At 46.3% G+C, this 24,644-nt stretch overlaps 5 protein-coding genes across 9 annotated transcripts; 4 read left to right on the top strand and 1 right to left on the bottom strand.

Annotated features, from left to right (window-relative positions):
* The first annotated feature begins 303 nt into the window (after positions 1-303).
* LOC6608319 (ras-related protein Rab-32) lies at positions 304-8,655 on the top strand. Of its 3 annotated transcripts, none has more exons than XM_032716830.1 (4): positions 304-1,418; positions 7,257-7,652; positions 7,732-7,875; positions 7,937-8,655. In XM_032716830.1, the coding sequence occupies exons 1-4, from the start codon at positions 903-905 to the stop codon at positions 8,045-8,047; spliced, it is 1,167 nt and encodes a 388-aa protein (XP_032572721.1). In that variant the 5' UTR covers positions 304-902; the 3' UTR covers positions 8,048-8,655. The 3 variants fall into 3 exon arrangements, with proteins under 3 accessions (XP_032572721.1, XP_032572722.1, XP_032572720.1); XM_032716831.1 differs by having other exon boundaries at positions 306-518; XM_032716829.1 differs by lacking the exon at positions 304-1,418 and adding an exon at positions 5,209-6,734.
* Positions 8,656-9,215: 560 nt separating this feature from the next.
* On the top strand, positions 9,216-18,736 carry LOC6608318 (dnaJ homolog subfamily C member 13). Of its 3 annotated transcripts, XM_032716827.1 has the most exons (22): positions 9,216-9,332; positions 9,642-9,886; positions 9,941-10,081; positions 10,253-10,397; positions 10,554-10,755; positions 10,814-11,318; positions 11,376-11,554; positions 11,610-11,817; positions 11,883-12,293; positions 12,353-12,694; positions 12,753-12,961; positions 13,019-13,187; positions 13,248-14,015; positions 14,073-14,651; positions 14,701-14,812; positions 14,880-16,053; positions 16,109-16,631; positions 16,689-17,182; positions 17,244-17,619; positions 17,680-17,802; positions 17,924-18,182; positions 18,241-18,356. In XM_032716827.1, exons 2-22 carry the CDS (start codon positions 9,695-9,697, stop codon positions 18,354-18,356), a joined length of 7,227 nt encoding a protein of 2,408 aa, XP_032572718.1. In that variant the 5' UTR covers positions 9,216-9,332; positions 9,642-9,694. The 3 variants fall into 3 exon arrangements, with proteins under 3 accessions (XP_032572718.1, XP_002033055.2, XP_032572719.1); XM_002033019.2 differs by lacking the exon at positions 9,216-9,332 and having other exon boundaries at positions 9,695-9,886; positions 18,241-18,736; XM_032716828.1 differs by lacking the exon at positions 9,216-9,332 and having other exon boundaries at positions 9,695-9,886; positions 10,557-10,755.
* Positions 18,737-18,972: 236 nt separating this feature from the next.
* Positions 18,973-19,924, top strand: LOC6608316. The gene is made up of 2 exons (XM_002033017.2): positions 18,973-19,101; positions 19,163-19,924. The coding sequence occupies exons 1-2, from the start codon at positions 19,016-19,018 to the stop codon at positions 19,617-19,619; spliced, it is 543 nt and encodes a 180-aa protein (XP_002033053.1). The 5' UTR covers positions 18,973-19,015; the 3' UTR covers positions 19,620-19,924.
* Positions 19,590-20,749, bottom strand: LOC6608315 (DNA repair protein RAD51 homolog 4). Its single transcript, XM_002033016.2, has 3 exons — positions 20,499-20,749; positions 19,926-20,440; positions 19,590-19,860 (listed from the first exon to the last, which is right to left on the bottom strand). The coding sequence occupies exons 1-3, from the start codon at positions 20,747-20,749 to the stop codon at positions 19,616-19,618; spliced, it is 1,011 nt and encodes a 336-aa protein (XP_002033052.1). The 3' UTR covers positions 19,590-19,615.
* A 730-nt stretch (positions 20,750-21,479) lies between these two features.
* LOC6608314 (proton-coupled folate transporter) lies at positions 21,480-24,400 on the top strand. Its single transcript, XM_032714486.1, has 9 exons — positions 21,480-21,714; positions 21,783-21,892; positions 21,953-22,103; positions 22,160-22,349; positions 22,425-22,747; positions 22,970-23,115; positions 23,183-23,372; positions 23,440-23,596; positions 23,657-24,400. Exons 1-9 carry the CDS (start codon positions 21,480-21,482, stop codon positions 23,712-23,714), a joined length of 1,560 nt encoding a protein of 519 aa, XP_032570377.1. The 3' UTR covers positions 23,715-24,400.
* Positions 24,401-24,644: the final 244 nt, after the last annotated feature.

Below are 24,644 nucleotides of genomic sequence, written 5' to 3'. Positions count from 1 at the left end.
GGAAAAAGTGAGTGCGAATTTTTCAGAGCGAATAGAAAATTATACCATCTGGCATCTTTATATATCGTGTAAGCTTTGTCAAAAGCATACACAGTGGTATCCCTCTAGGAGTATATATTTTATTATATTTGAATTAACGCCGCTCAAACTTAAAAATCGATTTACCGCCAAACGATACGGATTTCAATTTAGTCCGACTCGGAGTCCGTTTAACGGTTTTCTGCGAAGAGCTTTTCGCAAAGCTCTCGCTTTCGGATTCGTTCGTGCGACAAAGTTTTCCTCTTGTTTTCGGTTCAGTTATAAACTGAAATTACTGGAGGTTGGACGTGTCGAGGCTCGGAATCACTTTTGTTGTTGTTTTGCGCCGTCTTGGCCCGTGTTGTTGTTGTCTTGTGTAGTATTGCGTGCCTGGAAATCGAACGTGTGTGAATTTAATTTACGATTCGTATAATTATCGGCAAGAGCAAACAGTAGAAGTTGCAAATGACCGTTTAAGCCCTGTGATACTAAGATCCAAAGTAAGTGGGTATCATCGAAACTGCTCCATTTGCATTTGAAACCAGTTTCCAGCGATTCGAGTGCATGAAATTGTCCAAAAAAGTGCAACGGTCGAGTTCAACAAACCGATCGATTGAGATAACACCGCAAATACATAGCTGTGAAACTCGCAAATAAATACCTACATATTCTTCTGATAAGTTCAAGAACAGACTAGCCATTGTTTACCGTTAGACCAGAACCACATGTTGCTCGGGATCCGCGTTCCGAAGAGCGAGAGTGATACGTCTGTGCGTGTAGAGGGCCACTAGAGCGCGTGTGAACGACCTTGACTGGGCGGGGGCGTTAGATAACTGCGGAGAAGGTCTAAAGATCACACTCACCCACCCCGTATCGGTGGTTGCATGGCAACCGGCGTCATCCAGAGCAGCGTTGTCTCCACCTCCGCCGGACGCCGGAACATCTGCGACTGCCTGGCCCAGGAGGCTGCCGGATTGGTAAAGGCCCTGCCCAAATCCAAGTCGGCCGATCAGCTCTCGGAACTCACCTGCGCCTGCCTGCGCTGCCAGTACCTGGCCACAGATCTTCAGCATCCGAACACCCAGTCCGGTCACCTGCCCGTGGAGCACAGGCACCGACCTGTGAGCTCAGGCTCTGGCTCACTGGGCGCCCTCAGTTCCAAGGAGTCGCCTATCTTCGTGCGCCGCCAGATCTGTTTCCCGTCCGCGGAGTCCCAGCTGCCTCCGCCCCTCAGCTCCTCCCAGTTCTCGATGCGAAGTGCTTCTCCGGCCTACGCAGAGCCCAAGCCGGAGTTGGATCTCGGCGCCGTAGATGCGCTGCAACTGACCACGGTCATGCCCGCGGGAGTCAATCGTAACCACATGGACATCAACAGGAACAACGGATACCTGCACAACGGAGTAAGTACCTCCACCATAACACGCAATGGAAAGTGTGTGCCTACAGCTAGCACGTGCCAAAACGTATTTATGGGTCGGTCGGATTGGAAGTGGTGAGGAGGGACACACTTTAAACAATTAGAAGGGCGTCAACCCATAAGTTAGAGGGATCAGATTGCACCAACTTTCATATATACTTGGTAACTTATATTGTTAAATCTTAAAAAAGAAAAGGAAATTTCTTTTAGTAATGCATTAGCAAAGAGTCATAGCACAAACATTCATGCGATTTTAAATTGGCGTTAAAAGATGACTTTTCAAAAAATGTATACACTTTTTTTGCCAGTGTGGGAAATGCCCAAAAATAAGTTGGCCAAGTGTTGCAATGGCTTTCGCTATTTCGCCTCGTCAGGCCGTTAACACAACCAGCTTGTACTCATTAGCCGTTTGCTCAGAGAACTTTGCGGAAACCCACCAGATGGGATTACGGAGCGTGAATTATGCACGGAATGTGGAATATCGCAATGGGAAATATCACAATGCACTGATAAAAAATGTTAAATTTAAATTTAATTTCGTCTAAGGATGAGCATTCTAATTTTCCTATTAAAAAAATATTAATCATATTTAAGGCAAGTTCAAAAGTCCATAGATTAACTTTTATATTTTAATACTATAAAATCTATAATTATAGATGAAAATCGAAGCTTTTTTTATCAGTGTACCCATTTTTTTACGTTTTTCCACCCACACTACAAAGTGAATTTCCCTTTCAGAATTAGTTTGTTTCTAATCTTCAATCAAACGATTGCCATTTTCCCAATGCCAATTTTACCAATTAAATGGTAATGAAGTTACAATCGCTATTTCATTGGATACCCAGCTTAGTTACAAGCCAGACGATAAAATCAAAACAATGTGAGGCGGGGCTACCGATATGGCCATGCTACACATTCCACATAGAAGGGTCGGATTCGGGGACGGAACCATGTGGGTGTGTTGAGCTACTTAAGTGATTGCCGGGTTAGCCGGCAATAGATATTGGAAGGAGGTAGGCTACGGATTCGTCACGTTTGAAGGTCAATTATGGAATCAGGCAAGGAAAGTGTGGGCTCTTTAATTACTGCCTGGCATTTCCAACATTTCCCATTTACACATCGCACATGCAAGTAGTTCGCTCGATGAATCACAAGGTCTTATTGCATTTCGGCCACTATCTAATCAGGGCCCTCTCTCCGCCTCTTCCTCCCCCTTTTATGGGCGACTCCATGGAGTGATAAGATATGAGCTGGCACTCCACTCCATGCCACCGATAAAACGCAAAGCAGCGTGCGCAGAGTCCATTGAGGGATCGCTGTCCGCCACTCGCAGAGCATCCGCCTTATGTAATCAAGTTCCAACTCCCTCGCCGCATCGCTGGCCAAGGCAATGCCCTCCACTCCACTCCGCTGTGTTGTTTGTGTGACTTTACGTTTGTCGTAGACTGATTAATTTACATGACAATTGCCCGGGCCAACTGATAAGCATATGTATGTATGTACATATTTACTATGGTAACTGGGAGAGTATCGCTCGGCCGTAGTGTCACGCAATCCAGGTTGCCAATCTTAAAATTCCAATGCCAACTATCTTTGTACACGCAGACTCCATGCTTATCAACCTGCGATATTTGGGGGTATTCAATTTAAAAGAAATCTTGAAACTTTGGTACCTTTAAGTAGTTACAGACCATCGCACTCTACTTTAAACAAAAGCATAAAATAGTTAAATCATGGGCCTTTCATTTATGAAAATCTATTAAATTTACAAATATTTGCAAAAACTAACACCGCCGTCAATTTTTTATTCTACTTTTTACACTTTCGGATCAGATTTCATTGCATACTTTTTGGGGTCCAGTTAGAAACCTTCGGATTTAAACGACTGAAAATGGGCTTAGCCATAAGAGTAGTTTCCCCAGCTATCTAAAAAGACAGGTGTTGGTCCACATCGCTTGATTTTATGCATGCCGTGATACATGCAATCCCAGTAGTTTCCATTCCAGGAACTCATTCACGTGCTCACTTCCTCTTGTTGAACTCACTTGCACGTGATTGCTGGCCGATGTGGGTGGGGGGCTCCTAGCGACTCCCATTTGGTATCCGATTTACGGCAAAGAAGTCCATGCAGGATTTCGCCAAATCCGGGCATCCGTGTGGCTTTTGTTCGGAATGGGGTCGTCGGGGGGCACTTGCAGGCGCCTTAGTTTCAGATGGTTCGCCGAATGGTTCGCATAGCTCTTCTGTTTCCTATTTTCCGGCTGGATTGCGTGTAAACATCTGCGGGCACAAAAGGAACTCTTCCACGTTCGACATTTATGCGAAAGTGAATTTCTAATGCTTTCGGTTTCCATGGCACAGTATGGTTTAAAAGCCCTCTGCTCCCCAACTGGAATTTTTAAGGCTCGAGAAAATATGTTTGCTGTAATCGCACATGAATTATGTAAGCTGATTCGACTGTTGACTTGCTCCCGATTTCAGAATGTGCAAGTCGATGAGGCTTCAGACAGCGCTCTTTACAGTGAATTACATTTAGAACGCTTTACTTCACTGTGCAATGGCATTGAGTAATGAATGGTCTAAATAACCTATGCCTATTAGTTTATAAGAAAGTATAAGTCATCAAAGAACAACCACTTTCAATGATGTAGTGCTCAAAAGAGAACGGCTTTCAAAAAATAAGTAGGATAAGTAGTACTGTAGCTATATTGCAAATGGGTTGTTTTAAATAAATCTGAAATGGTTACTGAAGCTAGTGATATGTAGATGTAAGCATAAAGCTAATCAAATATAGACCAACACTGCCTGAACCAATAAATAATTCTTTATTGTACTTCTTAGTTACACGGTTAATAGTTTTAAAGAAGGTTAAGTAATAATAGCCTCCCCTACTACATAGATATCGCTACCGCAGCAAAGTGTCTGTATAAGGAACTGCAATATCTAATTAAGTCAGACCTGAAGCAACTTCCGTACATCTGTAAGATGCGATCTATCCATAAATACACATGTATGCCATCCCGTTTGCGTTTCGGGTTATTTCTTGGGTAATCGTATATGGGCCACATATCTCCTTCCCTGTCGCTCTGCTCGATGCACTGCGGCTAACCACGTTTTGTAATAAGCGTAATTCTATATAGTCACGTCGAGCAGTCAGTCGACAGTCGGCCAAGACAGCGCCCAACCCGCCAGATTGATGTGTCGCCCACTTAATGCCGAGCGACTCTTTTGGGACAAGTTGATGCGGCAAATCCTCAGCTTAAAGGAAGCCCGCCAAGTGCGGCGGAGCACGTTCTGGGTTGCTTGGAGAGGTCAGGTCCAGATATGGACACTGGGCGCCCTGCTCCACTGGTTGTGACGGATGATTGGGTGCTTGTCATCGTAGCATCACGGCTTTATGGCATCATGCCATCATCACCTTGATCCCAATGATAGAGCCCAGTGATTCCGGATCAGGGCTAACCAGCCGGACAACTGGCGTCCATTATGGCGGGCCACCGGACACTGGCCAATCTTTGTCCGGGGGTTGCTTGATAAGCGGCTGCCAGCCGTCCAATCGGCCCATTCAAAGGCCCACCGGCTCTTCTCACGCTCATTTCGCAAGCGATTTGGAGGCGGCAACCAGTGTTGGTAAGCACCTGGCCAGCTAAAGCGATTTTCGTAACTGTAATGCTAAACCTCTCACCACAAAAGGAGGAGGGGCGGGTGCGGGACCAACGGGGCGAATACAAAATTTATAAAAGCCTAGTCGTCGGCACTGGGAATTTCAGTGCGCGTTCGTTTAGTCAGGGAAACGGTTGCTAAAAAAAAGCTCGAGGATCGTGCAGAATCAGGACTGGAAATCAAGCTGGAGCAAATGGAACCTTTGTAGAATCGCTAGGGATCAACAACGTCAGTTGAAAATATGCCCAACGTGGACGAGCAGCGGGGAAAAGCAGCCACAAAGAGAGCGGAATCGGAGGAAAAGGGTGACCGCCAGGAGGGGGACGGGGATCCGAAAGAGGAGTCGGAGGAGGGCACCGGGAAGATCAAGGGCCGTTCCCGATTCTCTGCGGCTCTGCGAAGCCTCTCGAAGACCAAAACCAAAAGGGAAAGGGAGCTGGATAAAAGCACCGACAGGGAAACCCGCAGCGCGGAGGAAGAGGCTCAGGAAACCCCAGGCGAGCTTGAAGACGTGGCCAGCTCCATCTCCACGGACAGTGGAGCCCTCGCCAAGACCAAGAAAAAGAGCCTTACGCGCCGCCTGCTTCTTGGAGGCCTGAGAAAAAGTGGGAAGACGCCGAAGGGGCGGCCCCACAGCTTGGCGACCAGCGACGACATCAGCGTGGAGCACCTGGAAACCACACCCCTGCCATCGCCACCCGGTTCGCCCACCTCCGCCGGCAGCAGCACGCTGCAGATCACCATTAGTGGTAAGAAGGTGGAGCCAGCGCACGCCAAGAAGAGCGGCAAGAGCAGACCCAAAAGCGACACGGATTACCTGACACCCGCCGCAGAAGAAAGGAAACCGAGAAAGAAAACCACTACCACCACCGTGACCACGAGAGATACGAGCAGCAGCACCCGCACCACCAAGCTGCTGGTGGCGAAGAAGAAGCCCCAGAGCACCGAGAGAGAGTCCCCATCGGCGTCGCCGTCGCCGCTTATCACCACCACCGAGAGTACACGCGATACGCCGCCCAGAGAACGGGCGCCAGCGAAACCAAGTCGCGTTCAGTCAGCCAGCGGCTCCGGAGCTGTTCGCAAGTCCCAATCCTCGAGCGCATCCAGCAGGAAGCTGGAATTGATGCAGCAGCAGCGCGGCCACCGCCTCAACGCCAGACCACTGGCTGATCCAGCGAACACGGAACCCCAGCCATCAGGGCAGCAATCCCTGGACCCATCCACATCCCCTCCGGCGGCTGAGGACGGTGTCTCCTCGGCGGAAAGTGCCCAGACTATTGCAAATCCCCCGCCCGTTGTCCGCTTTGAGGTGGGCAGTGCAGTCAGAAGTCCCTTGAGTGCCTACGAAGCCGCATTGGCCGCCGCCGCCAGTCAACAGCCCAACTCCAACGAAGAGCTCAGCGACTCAAGCATCCGCCGACTCAGCTTCGCTCAGCAGCAGCTCATCCTCGGCGACCACGATAGCATCGAGGGCAGGCGGGAAACACTGCACTATCAGTCGGTGGCTAGTGAATACTCCAACCAGGACTCCGGATCCGAGGACGAGAGCGAGGAGCAGGCGGATACTACAGAGCCACAGAACGCCAAGCCCATGCCGGCCTTCGGTGACCTGACCATGGATCAGGAAATGGAACCGGTAAGGTCTCGTCGTCGTCGGATTGCCAGTTCGCCAGTTGTCATTTACCTACGAAGAAGCGAAGAAGCCCCACAAGTGATATGTTGGCCCCCTTATAGTGTGTGTTCCAGAGTGTCATTCAACTGTGCGGGCGGCGGGCGGTGGTAATAGCCCAGGGGGTCTCGTCAACTAACCAGCAAATCTCAGTGCGGATTGACGAGCTGCAGAAGGTGTAACTAATACCAGGCTTAGAATTTATTAAAGTGGTGAATTCTCACTTCCTATATTATATATTGATATACATTTATATAACTGTGTGTAAACGTGTTATGATAGAAGAAACTTTACTAGCTATTATAGTTCGAAATGCACGGATTTTTTATATTTGTATCTTGAAAAAAAGAGCCCAAAAGAATGTATCTCGTTATCTTGAGATTACAAGTCACAAGTGGATTTCATTGTTTAGCGTATAACATTTATCAAACTACTCTATTAAGCATGGATCGAACATACAAGTAACTCTCATCCAATCCTTGCTTGCAGGCCATCATGACATCCACCAGCGATAAGCGCGAGCATCTGTACAAGATTCTAGTCATCGGTGAACTGGGCACCGGCAAGACGTCCTTCATCAAGCGCTATGTGCACCAGTTCTTCAGTCAGAACTACAGGGCCACCATCGGCGTGGACTTCGCCCTGAAGGTGCTGCAGTGGGACGCCAACACGATAGTGCGCCTCCAGCTGTGGGATATCGCCGGTCAGGAGCGGTTTGGCAACATGACCCGAGTCTACTACAAGGAGGCGGTGGGCGCGTTCATCGTATTCGATGTGACCCGCAGTGGGACTTTCGATTGCGTGAGCAAGTGGAAGGAAGATCTGGACTCCAAGGTGCAGCTGCCGGACGGCAGTCCCATTCCGTGCATCCTGCTGGCCAATAAAGTAAGTGATTGCCTAAGGTTAAAGGAGACCGTATAATTCCTATATTATGTGATTAAAACGTTGCTCATCCGTTTTCCAGTGCGACCAGGAAAAGCAGGGCATCATAACGCAGCCCGAGAAGATGGATGAGTATGTGAGGGAGAACGGATTTGCCGGGTGGTTTGAGACATCCGCCAAGGAGAATATCAACATCGATGAGGCAGCTCGTGCCCTCGTGAATAAGGTGATAATCGCTGCTAATCCCCGGCTGAAGCCCAGCTAATCTTCTTCCACTCGCCCGACAGATACTCATCAACGATAAGCTGATATCTGCCGATCTGGCCGATGGCGACAAGTTCAACCTGAGCACGGCCGATGCAACCGGATCGGATGCCAAGAACAAGTGTTCCTGCTGACCTGGGACCGAGGTCCGGCGACTCCAATTCCCATTCCCAGTCTAAGAGCGAGTTTCAAGACAGAAACGCCATGTGCCTACGTCCACTCCATGTTCATGTTGTTAGAAGATAGCGATAACTATGCTAAGGGTTTTAACGTAACATTTGTCTAATGCTTAGTCTCATCTGTATCTCCGTCACCGAGAATCCCATCATCCCGTCCGTCTTTATCTTTAAAACCACTTCCCGCCAATCGCGATAAAGCTCGTCTGTGGGTCCACAATGTTGCTCCGGGATCGAGATCCGTGTCACTTCGAGAATTTATATGGTGACACATAACTTACCTACGCATACGAACCATTATTACTATCACCATCATTGCCCTAGTTGCGAGGATTAGCCGGAGGTAGTGCAGCATCCGTATCATAGTATACTACATTTGTGTAAAATACGAATCGTCTTATTGTTTTGTTTGTTTTATTTGCCTCTGCTGGCGAGAAGTTTTATCTTGGAATTATTATTCTCGCATGCAAACACACTCTGCCATCTTTATTTGCATTTAGATAACAATACGTACGCTTAATGCAATACGAAATCAGAAATAAAGTTTTTATTGGTAGTTAAGTTCAGAGGACGTGTTTTATTAGCTGAATAAATTCTGTGTAAGTGCTTTTGTGGTACAATGAAAATGATATTAGTATTTGCTTTCATTGGATCACTGGTCTTTTTTAATAAATACAAATAAAACCTTTATGTTTTTACATTTCCTTATTTAACGGTAAAAAATCGTACGAAAGGTTTTCCCCAACCGACAATGTTTTTCTTTTTGAAAATATTCAAACTATCGATAGTTATCAATTAGGGTTGTCCTTACTGTTTAGTGATTGATCACATATTTCAATTTAAAAATAATTAAATAAAGATAAAAGTCTCGTACGTTCATATTCTATATTAAATTATTAGCAATTATTAAATCGTTAAGAAAAGTGAAACGTATAAAGTGGTAATTAGTATGGAAAAATTTGGAAACAGCTGGAATCAGGTTTAATTGGAACTTGGTTTTATAAAATACTCCGAGAACACCGTGAACCAATTACCAATTGCCGCTGAACGGGACCACTATCGATAGAACCTTACAAGCTATCGAATCGCTGCAAGACGATTGCCATCGATATTCGCACCTCTATTTATTAGTGTTGTGTAGCCGTTTTACTGCTAAATTGTTTATTGCAAAAATTCCGCAAACGAGAGATATTGGGAATAGTAGACAATATAACAAGTGGGCAAAATGTATTAGATGTTTAAGGTAAGCCACCGCCAATGCTGCAGCTCGGCGGAGCCGTATCCAACGGTCTGCGCTCTGGGGGCCGCAGCATTCCGCACTCGTCACGTTTACTCCCCTTTTCTGGTCTTTGTTGGGGCTCCGCTGGCACTTCTGCTGATAAGTGCCCAAGTCGACTTAATTAATCAGTGCCTCGGAGTCGGGGGCAAGTCAATTGGATATTTGGAAACCGCTGGGAACGGGAACCAGCTGCGTGCCCGAAAGAACAGTCGTGAAATGCCGCGGCTCTGATTGGACTCCCATTCCCAAACTCCATATCTCACTCACTTTCAGTTGCTGACTAATACTGGGTGGAAGGTAATCAGTTGGAATCGTCACAAGAAACGATGCTGCCGCCTAGGGAAAACGTCGATCTGGAGTGCTTCCTGGTGACCAAGCACTCCTGGAAGGGCAGGTATAAGCGCATCCTCTCCATCGGCACAGCCGGCATATCCACCTACAATCCGGACAAGCTCGACCTGACTAACAGGTGGTCCTATTCGGACATCGTGGCAGCAGCACCCTCAAAGACCTCAAATGTGAGTTTTTTAGATCCTACGGAGAGCTCGGAACTAAATAAATTGATCTTTCAGATACCCCATGACTTCGTGATTACCATCAAAAAGGATAAGAAACTAGATACAATCAAGTTATCGTCGGAATATCGGAACGACATCCTAAGCTCTATATTAAAGTACTACAAGGAGTTTGCGGACAAGCCCAAAAATGCTCAGGTTGGTTTTTAAGACTCACTTTATGGGATTGCATTTAAATCCTATACAAATTTGCAAAAGAGTCCCCAACATTTAATTTGTGGTTCAGATGTTTATAATTAATATTTAAATATACAATTTGAATTCTATATCTATCAAATATCTTGTTAAACTAATGAATATCATTTACAGCGCTTCAGTGCTTACAAATACCACTGGTCGGGCATCAGTCTTCCCACAGTACTGGAGGTCACGCCCTGCTCTCTGGACCAGCTCGATCCCACCACCAACGACGTGCTGGCCAGCTATATGTACAAGGATATCGAGGGAATAATAGGTAGCTATGCACATTCGACTCGCTTGCATCAATTAATGTGTCTTGTTTTGTCCTCATGTGCCTCAATTACAATTCAATACGATCGCTCCGTGTTTTGTTCTTTTTTTTATTTTTGGTTACTTTCCGCACTCATCTTTCTTCCGCACACGTTTTAAGCAGGCATCTCGGACTATGAGGGAGGAATCGTGATGGCCTACGGCGGATTCAGTCGCCTCCATTTGTTTAAGGCGCTGAATCACCACGAGATCGTGCAGAACATAGCACAGAGATCGGCTCAGTTTCTGGGCATTGAAACTAAAATACTCAAGAGTCAGATCACACTGGAGCAGTTCGAGAGGCAGCGGTTCGGCAAGTTCAGGTGAGTTCACGTGAAAGGGCCACAACAAAATTCTGTACGAAACCATATAATCTTTCAGTGGCGACCAGTTTCAAACCTCGTCGACCGAGTTTTCGGTTCATAAGATAACGCCCCGCCATCCGGATCCGGTGAAGCGTATTCTCTGTCTCACCGAGGTAACGCTGCTGGAGCGGGATCCTCAAACCTACAGCGTCTGCACCCTGCGTCCGCTGACTGATGTGTTTGCCTTAGTTAGAGACAAGGACAATCTTCAGCGCTTCAGCATCGAGTACAAGAATGGAATCGTGCGCAACTACAGCACCAACGACCGCGACTCATTGTTGGCCACTGTTCTGGATGCTGTTCGCTCCAGTGGCAATCAGGATGTGCACGTCCGCATTGGCAACACGCCGCGAGGGAAACGGTATGTGCCATTGAACAGCTCGGTGGACGAGGAGACAGAGGCGAATTTGATGCGCCTGGTTATCAACAATTTTCAAAACCCCTCTAAGCGATATGAGATCTTGGAGCGCTTTAATGCCAATGTGCCTCACAGTGGCCTCAACTACAGTGTAACTCAGGATGTAAGTTAACCTAATGGCTGGATTCCGGTTTAACCTAATTAATGTTTTGTTTCACAGAGCTTGTTTGCTGAAAACAAAGATAAACTTATACTGAGTGCCCTGCAAGCGTTGGCTCAAAAGGAGCTGGACAGCCCTACGGCCCAGCTGAGAAACTCGGAACTGGAGGCTATCTTTCACGCGCTTACTCGTCTACTCGCTAGCAAAGTTGGATACGCAGCCTTTACGAATCTCCCGGGGTAATATATTCTAGTTTCGTGCTCAAATCAATATTAATGTTTGAATACCTTTCAGCTTTCGTGAGATTATCGGTACAAAGGTGGTAGCTGCTTTAAGACGCAAGGATTTGGGTGTGACATACTCCGCCATTGACATGATTAACTCGCTAATGCATTCTGTGAATTCTGACCACGATTTAAAACAGGAGCAACTAAACAAGTCATCCATTCTGTCATCAAAATCGTTTCTGGAAACTTTGCTCAACATGTGGACAACCAATGTGGTAATTAAACCATTCTAGAGTGCGGTCAACTCGTTTTGTAACTATTTATTTATTATTTATTTCAGAGCCATGGCAGTGGTGCTCTGGTACTCTCAGCTATGCTGGACTTCATGACCTTTGCCTTGTGTGTGCCTTACAGCGAGACCACCGACGGCAAGCAGTTCGATACTCTGCTGGAGCTGGTTGCCGATCGTGGACGCTATTTGTACAAACTGTTCCAGCATCCCTCGCTGGCGATCGTGAAGGGAGCTGGATTGGTGTTGCGGGCCATTATTGAAGAGGGCGAGCTGCAAGTGGCCCAGCAAATGCAAGCATTGGCTTTGGATGAGGCTGCGCTGTGCCGGCACTTACTGGTGGCACTGTATACGCCCTCCAATGATCCCACCCAGACCACGCAACGTCAGTTGTCGCGGCATTTGATCGGGCTGTGGCTAACAGACAGTGAGGAGGCCATGGAACTCTTTAAACGCATATTCGTGAGTTATTTGAAATGTATATATTTAATCAAGTTTTTCATATTTTTCAAATTTACCAGCCCGCTGGCCTGTTAACCTTTTTGGAGTCTGAGGAGACTGTCCCAGAGTCCGATGTCGAGGAGGACAAGCTAAATTTTCGTGACAATCTCAAATTTGCAATACAACATTCCAACAAAACTCGCAAGAATGTGATAGAGAAGCATTTACAAGGCATTAAGCATTGGGGCATGAACCTAATTGAGAAACAGGACGGAGCGGCTCAGGCGTTAAAGAATCGCCCTGTTGTGCTGAGAAATCGACGAAAGAAAAAAAAGACATCTGATGTGGTAGTGAATCTGCCCTTCTTCTTTTACAGCTTTGCCAAAGATCATAGTCTCCCCAATTTAATATGGAATCACAAGGTATTCACATATAAATTTCTAATTATAATTGATAAATTCAAATCAAATATTTTCGCAGACCCGCGAAGAACTACGTATGTGTTTGGAGAACGAGCTGCGGCAGTTTCTTAATGATCGTGACTTGGCCGGTCAAATGATTGTGGCATGGAATTATCAGGAATTTGAAGTGGCCTACCAATGTCTAGCTGACGAAATCAAAATTGGTGACTACTACATTCGTTTGATACTGGAGAAGGACGACTGGCCGCAAAATCTAGTAAAGGATCCGTAAGTTTCCTTATTTGCTTTAGTTAATTATGAATGTAAACATAGCTATCTCCCTAGGATTGAACTCTTTAATGCCTTATATCGACGTGTGTTGTGCCGACAACGCGTAAATGATGACCAAATGACGGTGTTTTCCCTTCAGGCTCTAGCTAAGGTTTACCGACGTTACCACGCCGAGATTGGCAAGTTTAACGATATGTCTTACATTCTGCAGCTCAGTGATAGGGTGAGTCTAACACAAAACTTTTAATTTAAGGCCCTCCATTAATTCTTCACGTTCCTTTAGTGCCTTTCTCCTTCAATGCGCGATGCACTGATCAACCTAATATCTTGCCTGGTGCTAGAGAAATCGAACAGTCGAGCCCTTATCGATCATGTGCAATGCCTAGTAGATCTCATCACTTTAGCCCATCTACACAAGGGAAGGGCGCAGCTCAATACCAAAACAAATGTTATTGAAGCGGGTCCCAATATGGGTACATACGAAGAAAAGGATTGGTACTACAACATTGAGAAGGATGGACAAAAGCCGGAGCGTCAGGGACCTATTACATACTCGGAGCTCAAGGAACTGTGGCAGAAGGGATTAATCACACCAAAGACCCGTTGCTGGGCTATTGGCATGGATGGCTGGCGATCGCTTCAGCAGATCCCTCAGCTAAAATGGTGTCTGATTGCCAAAGGCACATCGCTTTACGACGAGACTGAATTGTCCTCAAAGATTCTAGACATTCTGATAAAGTGTACTAGCTTCTTTCCGAGTCGCACCCAAAATGGCGTGGCAGTTCTTATTCCAGGTCCAAAGTTGTCTCGCAAACTTTCGGAGTTCATCTGCCTACCGCATGTGGTACAAGTTTGCCTTACCCACGATCCCGGATTGTTGGAGCGCGTAGCTACGCTGCTCTACCAGATTATGGAAGACAATCCGGAGATGCCTAAGGTGTACCTTACGGGAGTCTTCTACTTCATGCTCATGTACACAGGCAGCAACATTTTACCTATAACTCGATTCCTCAAAATGACGCATATGAAGCAAGGATTCCGCAGCGAAGAGGTAATAATTGTATACCATTTTTTAATTTGATGATCTTAGTTTTCATTTCCTTGACAGACCTCCCAGTCTGGAATCATGCACCGCAGCATACTCGGTCAGCTTCTTCCCGAGGCTATGGTCTGTTTCCTGGAAAATTACAGCGCAGAAAAGTTTGCAGAAATTTTCCTGGGCGAGTTCGACACCCCTGAGGTGATATGGAGCTCAGAGATGCGACGTCTTCTAATAGAGAAGATAGCGGCGCATATCGCAGACTTTACGCCTCGTCTTCGTGGACATACAATGGCAAGGTACCCGTACTTGGCCATTCCAGTGATTAGCTATCCACAGCTGGAGAACGAGCTCTTCTGCCACATCTATTACCTGCGTCACTTATGCGACACCCAAAAGTTCCCCAACTGGCCCATATCTGATCCCGTGCAGCTTCTAAAGCACACACTCGACGCTTGGCGCAAGGAGGTAGAGAAGAAACCTCCTCAGATGACAATCCAACAGGCTTACCAGGACCTAGGCATTGACCTTACCAAGACTCCTAAGCCAGATGAGTCGATGATTCGCAAGAGCTATTATAAGCTGGCGCAAATGTATCATCCCGATAAAAATCCGAATGGTCGCGAAATATTTGAAAAAGTGAATCAGGTACGTGAATGTAATTAACATGGTAATCTATGCTAACGATTATTTTTAGGCGTATGAGTTTCTTTGCTCGCGGAATGTGTGGAGCTCGGGTGGGCCAGATCCCAAAAATATTGTGCTGATACTTCGCACACAGAGCATTCTCTTTGAGCGGTATCCGGATGGTCAGTGTTTCCTAACTTTTTCTTTTTAGAATTATAAAACTATTTAATTATTCATTTCTATTTATAGTTTTGCGACCATACAAGTACGCAGGATACCCGCAGCTCATTAAGACCATTCGTCTGGAGACACGAGATGATGAGCTCTTCTCAAAGGAAGCCCAACTACTAACAGCTGCCTCTGAGTTGTGCTACCATACAGTCCACTGCTCTGCCTTAAATGCCGAAGAACTGCGGCGGGAGGAAGGTATTGAGGCGCTCTTGGAGGCCTACACCCGTTGCGTGTCTATTCTGGGCGTGGACTCGAAGCCGGACTCGCTGCACTACCAAGTCATATCGAACGTAACCCGCTGCTTCGAAGTAGCCTGTAACTTTGAGAAGTGCAAGCAGAAGATCATCCAGCTGCCACAGTTGCTGTCTGACGTTTGTCGTGTGGTCTATTTTAAACACACGCTATCGGTAAGCCTGGTGACCAGTCTCGCTGCCAATAACTACGACCTGCAATGCCAACTGTCACGGAACGGCGTTCTCTGGTCCTTACTGCTTTTCATTTTCGAGTATGACTACACGCTGGACGAAAGCGGGGTGGATGTGAGCGATAAGTCAAACCAGCAGCAACTGGCAAACAACCTTGCAAAGATGGCGGTGCTCGGTTGTATCGCCTTAGCTGGTTACAGCATGGAGCTGCGTCAAAAACCGGTGACTGGAAGCGAGACGAACTCACCAGCGGCTAAGGCGCCACCAGTCATAAAACCAAAGCCATCGGTGTCCGCAGCCTCAAGCTCAACGTACACCCAGAACGCTCACAATCCCCTGCAAAGCAAACAGCTGGCCATTACGAGCGGAAAGGAAAAGGAGTCAGACACCTCATCAGCTAGCAGCGACACCGCTAGTTCCACACCCACCGAAAGTGAGCAACAGCAACAGCTTACGAAGACGAGAACCAGTGCCATCCAGCAAAAGTACATTGTTACGGGAGAGGCTAAAAACTCTCTAATCAAACAGGTGCTCGATCGTCTGCTCACGCGTTACATTTCCAACCAGTTGGCCACGGTTCGGGACAGTGATGTTCTTAAGTTGCTCACGGCAAACACGCGTAATCCCTACCTCATCTGGGATAATGGAACTCGCGCTCAGCTCAAGGATTTCCTCGAGCAGCAGCGAACGGCCTCCGCCAAGGAGACGCATGAGGACATTGCCCAGCTCTCAGAGCTAGTTTCAAGCTTTGAGTTCGATGCACACAAGTAAGTGATCAGAACATAAAAACCGGTTGTATATAACGTTAATTTTATCCTTAAGGGACGAGCTGCAGATCGGCGGTATATTCATACGTATCTACAATGATATGCCAACTCATCCAATTGCTCAGCCAAAGCTCTTCATCATGGACCTGCTGGAGTACCTAAAGCACGCTTATCAGTTTTTGCAGTACAAAAAGAATCCTCAATCAAGTGCCGCTCCTGTCAGCGCTACTCCTAAAATGGGAAATGATGGCATCCTGACTCCCACTTTGGCGCCTAATCATCCCCAGCTTCAGCAGGCTTCGACGGGAAAATCTGGCACTACGTTCGACGAGGTTCTAACTGCTTATAACCGATCAAAGAGCCGGAAGAAGCTGGAGACGGATGCGCTGACGGAGCAGCAGTTGGCCTTACAGCAGAGCAAATACGACTTTAGCAGCGATGGAAAGATTGAGCTTCATATTACCATGGTGCTTAAAGCATTGATTGCAGTGATCAAGGCAAACGCCGAGGTGGAAATTCAGTGCATCGGAAACTTCGATATGATATTTGGTTTCTTGGCCAGCAACATATTCCCGGATGTAAGCTTTTGGTTTTGTAATCCCTTGGATATTTATAAGACTTCCTGTTCTTTTTAGAACTCTACTGTCAAAGCGGTGGCCTTGGAGGTGGTTTCTTTAGTTTCGCGCAACAAGGAGTGCGTATCGGAGGTGGCAGCCTGTGAAATCCTTGGCAACTATCTGGTGGCCCTTAAGGACCCAGAGCTTCGTGCCAGCCAAGTGAAGGTATTGGAGACTCTGTCGGGACTGATGAACGTGCAGGAGATGATAAAGGAGGCCCAGGCCAAGGGAGCCACTATCTACCTGCTGGATATGTTTTGCAACTCGCGTAATCCGCAAATCCGTGAGATGTGCGCCGGTATTTTGGCCAAGATGACGGCGGATCGCTTGAGCGGGCCCAAGGTGCGGATCACTGTGTCAAAGTTCTTGCCAGCGCTTTTCATAGATGCTATGGTGGAGTCGCCAGCGACGTCCGTGCAGCTCTTTGAGTCCATACACGAGCATCCGGAACTGATTTGGAACGATACCACGCGATCGAATGTCTGTGATGCTGTGGCCGATACATGTCAAAGGTATTTAACAACGAAATGCATTTCGTTGTCCTTTTAATTTTCTTGTTTTCTTTTCGCACAGATTCTATCAGCTGCAAAAGGCGAATGCCCGGCATGTGTGGAAAGATCCGGAAATACTTAAGGATATCGTGTCCAATGAAATCGTTGTGGCCGGCGTCTACCTCCGACTGTTCGTCAGCAATCCCGCTTGGACACTTCGCAAGCCAAAGCAATTCCTTTCCGATCTTTTGGACTTTGTCGTCGAACAGATCGGCAAGAGCTCCTCAGAGCAGGATGTGCTAGACCTGTCCACCACTGCGTTAGTGGAGCTCCTACGGTCGCAGCCCAACCTTGCGGACGACATCCCTGTGCTTGGACATATACCAAAGCTGTTCAATCTGCTCTCAGTGCAGCCGAAAAATACGCTATCAGTATTACATCAGCTCTCGCTGTCTGAGGTTGGGTACTATCAACATTTCTATTGGAGATTCGCTTAAGTTTCGTATATTATGTTTCAGTTCTGCGTGAGTGCCATCTCACAGACGGAATGTGTGGCGCCATTGAAAAAGTGCATGGAGCACAATAGGGATTGCATCGAGAAGGCCTGCGAGGCTCTAAGTCGCCTCTTTAAGCACCAGCATGTGAGTTGCACTCTGAAAGATATTACTTTTGTTTAAAGTTTTAAGACTGCTGTGAAGATGGCTGTTATTAAGACCTATATTTATGTACCAATCCATAAATATGTCATTTGTTATCTATTAGGATTCGTTGATCAGTCAATCTCTGGAGGTGGGACTTATACCTTTTCTGCTGGGACTACTGGACAGTCGTCTGGAGTTCGTGGACAATCCATCGGCGGTTAAGGCACAAATTGTGGCGGCTCTCAAAGGCATGACGCACAATCTCAATTACGGCGATCGGGTCACGCAAATTCTGCTCAAACATCCCGTGTGGGCCGAATTCAAGGATCAGCGACACGATCTTTTCATCGCCGACACCACAATACGTGGCTATCTGACCGGTAGGTGTATGATTCTTATAGTACTGCCTCATGTATGTATAACTTTATCCTATTGAAGGAGTCAATCCAACGGCTGGCTACCTGACGGCGGGTCCTGCGCAAAGCGTAGAAGTGCTCACCTCGCCGCCACCCATCGATCGCGATGATCCTTCGGCCCGTCCACCCATCGACTAGCGACGTGTTATCCGCCGGACCAAGGCTAAAGCTTAGACTGGTATTCAAGATAACGCTAGCATGGAGCCTTTGATTGCCACGGAATCAGAAAACGGAAACGGAATTGCACGGGTTGCCCCCAATTATTGTATTAAACTTTATTTTATTTTGTACACTCGCAGCCAATTGTACGTATCGTGAAAAAGGCTGGCGCGGTAATCGTTAGCCAGCATATTATTAATCTGTAACAAAGTTTCATTTTTTATATTTATAAAAAACCAACTGTATAAATAATTAGTTGTTAGTTTATACACCGCGCATAAACAACCTAACTAGAGCATGCATAAAGTGATTATACATATTATGGAATAAAGCCGATTCATTACAAATGAGAAACCCAATTGTGACCATGTTCGTTTAAATATCTGGCTATACCCAACTTCCAATAATATTAATAATAAACCAATAAGTAGTTTATAGATTCAACCAGTTTTTATTTGTAATCTTTTCAAAGGGGCGTTTAATAATTTTGGTAGGGCAAATACTTTTTTTTCTAAGTGTAGTGGTACCTGAATACTAAAAGGTATTTTTTTTGGTATTTGAGTACGGCTAAGCAAAACGCGTTAGCCTATTTTTCATAACATATTGTTTTGGCTGGAGCTATAAACAAAACAATAAATATGTCGCTGGTGGCAGATTATAGCGACTCCTCTGAATCCGATGAAGACAGCAGTAGCACATTTTCTGAAGACGGGAAAACAAAAAGGTGACCATTCTTATATCCGTATAAAGTATGTCATGGGATTACAATTCATTTGCATTTCCAGTGCGGCAGCAGCAGAAAAAGAGAAGACTCCTCCTCCCAAGTTGCCCAGTGCTAGCCAAGCTTTTGCCCAAGGAGCTGGAAAGGGAGATGTGTTCAACAATCCCTTCCTGGAGGCCGAGCTGCACAAAACTGCGTCGCTGGAGCGGCACGTGAAGATGGTCGACAACGACGCGCACCAAAAGTTGAAGAACGGCCGGAAGATTTGCTGGAACTTTAGAAGGGGACGATGCCGCTTTGGCACTAGTTGCCAGTATGCCCACGATTCCGACTTGTCGGTGGATGAGGCGGCGGAGAAGAGTACATTACCGGATCAATCAGTGCCTGTGGTCGTAGAGGCTGCACCGGGTAATTCCAACAGGCGTAAGCGCCCGGGTCTGGGCGATGCCCTGGAGCCGGGCAAACGGGTTATGAAGTCCTACAAACAGCACAATCCGCAGAATCCGTTTGCCCGGCATTAGACCACACCTGCATCCGTGATGCGCAGCAGACAGTGCTCCCCATCAGGGCCATATGAGTTCGAGATGACGTAAATGAAACGCAGGCCATCGTCCTGGAGGGTGAAGTCCTCTTCCTCTGGAAGCTCCACCGACAATCTGAGCGTGGCAACCGAGCTCCAGTAGGATCCCAGCATGGGCTCCAACTGCTGTCGCGTCACTTCCTCAACGTCGCCATCTTGCTCGCCGTCATCACCACAGCTATCTGTTAAGATAAAGTTGTAAATAGTGTTAACTCCGTAGTTTACATAAAAAAAAACTAGAACATACCTTTATTCTTTTCAAAGAATGACACGTTCCCGATGACAAAGGCCACGCCCCTGAGAGCGAGTTTCCGGATCCTGCAAGCCAATTCTGTCAGCACTGACTTTCTGACGTCCCGCATCCTTCGGCCGCGGTGGTAAGCGAAGCAAGCGGCAAGCGAATCAATGAGGACCAACTTCGTTTGCATGGAAGCCTGTGTTTCGGCGGTCAATTGCTGATCAAACGAGTTTAGCAGATCATTTATATCAGCACCAGTAGCAGCCTGCACCACACGGATTTCTTTCATGACCCTTTGACAGACTTCTGCATCCACTTTTCTGGCGCGCAGCATGTCCTGTATTCTCTTACAGGAGAATTCCCGCTTGGTGTCTATAAATAATACTGCCTGGCTATGCTTCCAGACGAAATTTAGGGCCAACGTGTACAACAGCTGAGTCTTGCCTACGCCTGGTTGACCACAGAGTCCCCAAACTCTGCCTGGCTTGAAGGGCTGCTCCACGGAGTGCAACAGTTTGTCCAACCTGGTTTGTGGTCAGAGCTATAAATTAAAGGTCCTGGTACAATGATACAAAGACTTACTCTTCAATTCCCGTCTTGTAATTCAAGTCCGGAGTGCCTTCATGAACTGAACCTTTTTGCAACAGAGACAATTCCTTCTTCAATTCTCGAACTGATTGTATGTTTATGGCCCATAGCTCGTGGAGTTTCTTCTCATCCGCATCATAAAAGTCGATCAGGGAGCATATGTTGTTCTTACGGAGTAAATTTAATTGGTATTCGGATAGCAATTTCCCCGTGCACGTTTGCAAAATCATAAGCCTGAGGTCCATTTTGGGCGCCTTTATTTATTTATATTCTTTTCAACAACGTATTGAAGTCGAACTATCGTCGATGATAGCTTGTCCACTTTATAAATAATCGATAGCAGAGCGGCTAAATTTAAATTTCACCAATCAGTAAAATAAATTGAATGTGTTATATTTTTAACAATATGTACGAAACTATATAAATGAAAAGAAATTTCAAATCAAAGTAGTTTTGTGTACTAGTTAATGAGTCGATCATTGATTAACTAAAACAAGTTAACACTCGCGAATCACAACATGCATATTAATGAGTGTTTATCTTTTGCTTAGCAGCCGCAACTCAGCTCTTAGTTCAGATACGGCACGTTGTGCCAATAAAAAACGTCCCTAAGAGGAAATGCTCAGTTCGAAACTGACTCACGTGTGGGGATCACAACAAAACTACAGTGTTCCCCCGATATCAACAATTTAAACTGGTCATGCAACATAAGCGAAAGTTTCTAAATAACTTTAGTTGGCACGTTAAGGATAAAATAGGAAATTCAAATAAATAAAAATGTTAATAATATATAACCTAACTACTTTTGCTATTTTACGATAAGAGGCTTCACAATAGTAGAGCATACTTCATACATGCATATGCCTTCTGAGTAAGAGCTCCCACACATAAGTGTATCCCGTCTCTTTATCTCAAATCTTGTCGCCTCTCGATGGAGGCAATGAATCCATTTCAAGACTCAGTTGAGTTACAGAGATGAACGAGGAACCTCACGCCCACGAAAATTTGTTTGCCAAAGCTCAGAGATCCGGCTTTGCGGATGCGGAAGTTGCCAGCATAGGTAGCGAGAAGAATCGCAGTTCCGGTGCGTCAGCTATTGCAGCTGGTACAGAACTTCCAGGCAATCCTCAGGCTTCAAGACCCCAATCACTGAGCATATATCTACTCGAACCATTTATTTTAATCCTGCTGTTTGCCTACAACTTCTCATGTAAGTCCGGTGAAGTTATCTTAGGTCATAAGTATCACTAAGGCTATGTGAACTCCCCCGGATTTTAGCAACCGTTCTGAAGAATGAAGTCATCTACCAAAGCTGCACGGCGGGTTTGGGATATCCGGATAGTGTTTGCCAGCTGCTGGGCACCAAAAATGTCACTAATGAAACAAAGGTGGGGATAGCAACTCTGTGAGAGAATATAGCAAGTTTAAATCAATATCCTGTTTTCCAGAGAATTGAGGAGCAAGTGCAGCCATACGCTGCGCAGGTCACACTGGCGATGCGATTGGTGGAGTGTTTTATTCCCGCTTTTTGTGGACTCTTTGCTGGCTCCTGGGTGGACCACTATGGACGCAAGCCCCTTCTCATGTGCTCCTTTCTAGGTGGGTGTGATCCCCCGCTAGTCAGAAGATGCCTATGTGCTTAACCTGTGATGCAGGCTACGGCCTTCAGTATCTCATTTCAGCTGGGATTGCCTACTGTGCCATGCACACCCAAGGTCTGGTCAGTCCCTGGTGGTATGTGCTATCCATCATACCGCTCTCCTGCTTGGGAAGCAGTGTTACCTATTCGGTGGCTGCCGTCTGTTTTATTGCCGATGTCTCCGATGGAAGAGTTCGATCTTACAGGTAGTTAGACAAGGAATCGATTTACCAATCGCAAGGAATAGATTTACTATTACTGATGGGATTTATGCACCCTAGGATGATTGCCTATGAACTGGCCATATATGTGGGCCTGCTCCTTGGTAGCCTTGGTTCTGGTTATGCATACGAGGCCACGGACGCCTACATTGTGTTCAGCATATCTGCAGTTTGCATTTTCACTGCTCTCTTTCTGATGGCACTCCTCCTACCGGAGAGTTTGCCCGCCAGAAATAGGACACTATCAATGCTATCTACTGGCACCAGTGTGATTTCCATGCTGAAGAGCTTGTGGATCACCTACACGAAGCCTCGAGAGCACCAGAATCGATTCATGCTCACTACCATCATGGTAGTACTGCTCCTCCCCGCATTTGTATCGGGTAAGTTCCAAATTTCATAATTTGGCATGCAAGCGTCGTTTAAAACCGAGGTGATCATACGGGAAAGCCCTGAAATCGTTTAAGTACCTATATCGTTTTGGCACTTCAAGATTTCATAAATCGATTGAAATTCTGAAATGGGGTTGTTATTAATTGCCACGTCCTTTTGTTTGCGCATTGACAAAGATCTTGGTTTGATATATTCATTTTGGCTATCACCAGACGGCAGCAACTCGGTGTTTTATAAGTTTATGAGGATAAAGTTCCATTGGACCGTAAAGCAGTTTACTGAATACGAGACCGTTGGCATTTTGGTACCCGCAGTGGCTGGTTCAGGTGGAGTTCTCTTCATTTGGTCGCTCCGTAAGGTGAGTTGTATGTGAAGCCGGCTAACTAGATGCTTGACCTATGACCTATGACCCCTTTAACTGACAGTGCACCAATTCGGCGATCCTGTGGCTGGCACTGGTGTCCCTGCTGAGCCACTGCTCCAGCAGCCTGATGAAGGGCTTCGCCTTGGAGAGCTGGCAGATATACGTGGCCATTGGGCTGGGTGTTTTCAAGTCGCTTGTGAATCCCATGTGCCGCACCATGATCACCAATCTGCTGCCGGCTGATGAGCGGGGTAAGTACGGATGCCATGCCTTATGGCCATGTTCTTCACACACATCTCGGTGGTTTCCCCCATCCAGGCAAAATCTTCGCCCTGCTTTGCGTCTTGCAAGCACTTTCCCCCCTCATATCTTCCACCTTGTACGTTGCGATCTACACCCGTACACTGAACACTGAGCCGGGGATTTTCAACGTGTTCAGCGCCTTCTTATTTGGCATCGGCATTATTCTGCTGGGGTAAGTTTCTATGACCCAAGTGCGATAAATTTCTAATGTGTTCAATACCAAATATTTCAGCACGGTTTGGCACAAAAAGTCGAGAAATCTGGTGTACTATGAGCCGGTTTTCAAATGATTTATGGGCGAATCAAAGTGGAGAATGGAAGAAAGTGCCAGTCAAGTTTTGGCTATCAATTACACAGGTGGGCTGGACTGGCTTTGGGGACTCCCTCCACTCATCCGTATATCAACTCGAATCTATTTACATACTCGATTGTCGCGCAATAACCTATACAACCCATACAAATCCAAGCGTAGAGTTTGGGGAATTGTGCTTTGGCAATATCTCGAGATCTCACTCTCCCTTCCCTTGGGAAAAATCGTTTAATTACAGAAGCAAAATATTTTCTCATTAACAAAAATATGGGTTATTATTGCAGCCAAGCTGTGGCGTGTGCCCAGTCACTTGACAATTCTTACGGAATATCTATAAAAATGTCAGGATGTGCGCACTTTTGTACATATGCCCCACCACCAACGATTGGTGCTAACTACGGATCTGAGCGAGCGCTAATTCCACTCGCTAATTTTAAATTAGTCGCCAGGTTTTTTACACCCTTGATCGAGATGGGTCTTGTGGCCGCCATCTACTCGAAACCCGAATGGAACTCAATTTACGCACGAATTTAGTGACCCAGCGGAGCAGAACGAAATCCCTGGAATTCTGGGTGGATTCTAGTTATTCTAGTGTCTTTGGTGGATTCAAGCCGACCGTATCGCATGAATTGTCATCGGGCCAATTAAAATGAATGTAAAAAATGATCAAAATCAAATACCATTATAATTACAGCGATTTTATTCTTGCATAAGCTTAAATTTCCATTCCGCGATTTTCAATTTATTTAACTGATAAAAACACATTACTTGTGGTACAAAAAGTGCACAGATACACATTTACTTCATCAGTTATTCCCCTCGGTTATTTTGGCCATCTGGCTCGTGCTACTCATTTGCACAATTTAAAGATGAAATCAAACGAAGCATCCAAACTACGCTTCTCACGTTT

This window comes from Drosophila sechellia, chromosome 2R, assembly GCF_004382195.2.
Source record: "Drosophila sechellia strain sech25 chromosome 2R, ASM438219v1, whole genome shotgun sequence".
NCBI lineage: Eukaryota > Metazoa > Arthropoda > Insecta > Diptera > Drosophilidae > Drosophila > Drosophila sechellia.
The sequence above is the reverse complement of the archived record's forward strand: the minus strand, read 5'-3'. Positions and strand labels throughout refer to the sequence as shown.

What these genes read in the sequence shown, in the direction of transcription:
- LOC6608316 (XM_002033017.2), top strand. Translation starts at nt 19,016, where the DNA reads ATGTCGCTGGTGGCAGATTATAGCGACTCCTCTGAATCCGATGAAGAC. An exon ending in GAAGACGGGAAAACAAAAAG is followed by an intron (nt 19,102 to 19,162) that starts GTGACCATTCTT and finishes TTGCATTTCCAG; the next exon opens with TGCGGCAGCAGCAGAAAAAG.
- LOC6608314 (XM_032714486.1), top strand. Translation starts at nt 21,480, where the DNA reads ATGAACGAGGAACCTCACGCCCACGAAAATTTGTTTGCCAAAGCTCAG. An exon ending in CCTCCCCGCATTTGTATCGG is followed by an intron (nt 22,748 to 22,969) that starts GTAAGTTCCAAA and finishes GGCTATCACCAG; the next exon opens with ACGGCAGCAACTCGGTGTTT. An exon ending in GCTGCCGGCTGATGAGCGGG is followed by an intron (nt 23,373 to 23,439) that starts GTAAGTACGGAT and finishes TCCCCCATCCAG; the next exon opens with GCAAAATCTTCGCCCTGCTT.
- LOC6608318 (XM_002033019.2), top strand. Translation starts at nt 9,695, where the DNA reads ATGCTGCCGCCTAGGGAAAACGTCGATCTGGAGTGCTTCCTGGTGACC. An exon ending in AAGGATTCCGCAGCGAAGAG is followed by an intron (nt 14,016 to 14,072) that starts GTAATAATTGTA and finishes TTTCCTTGACAG; the next exon opens with ACCTCCCAGTCTGGAATCAT. An exon ending in GCCTCTTTAAGCACCAGCAT is followed by an intron (nt 17,803 to 17,923) that starts GTGAGTTGCACT and finishes GTTATCTATTAG; the next exon opens with GATTCGTTGATCAGTCAATC.
- LOC6608315 (XM_002033016.2), bottom strand. Translation starts at nt 20,749, where the DNA reads ATGGACCTCAGGCTTATGATTTTGCAAACGTGCACGGGGAAATTGCTA. An exon ending in TACAAGACGGGAATTGAAGA is followed by an intron (nt 20,441 to 20,498) that starts GTAAGTCTTTGT and finishes ACCACAAACCAG; the next exon opens with GTTGGACAAACTGTTGCACT. An exon ending in ATTCTTTGAAAAGAATAAAG is followed by an intron (nt 19,861 to 19,925) that starts GTATGTTCTAGT and finishes TTATCTTAACAG; the next exon opens with ATAGCTGTGGTGATGACGGC.
- LOC6608319 (XM_032716829.1), top strand. Translation starts at nt 5,340, where the DNA reads ATGCCCAACGTGGACGAGCAGCGGGGAAAAGCAGCCACAAAGAGAGCG. An exon ending in GCATCCTGCTGGCCAATAAA is followed by an intron (nt 7,653 to 7,731) that starts GTAAGTGATTGC and finishes TCCGTTTTCCAG; the next exon opens with TGCGACCAGGAAAAGCAGGG. An exon ending in CTCGTGCCCTCGTGAATAAG is followed by an intron (nt 7,876 to 7,936) that starts GTGATAATCGCT and finishes CTCGCCCGACAG; the next exon opens with ATACTCATCAACGATAAGCT.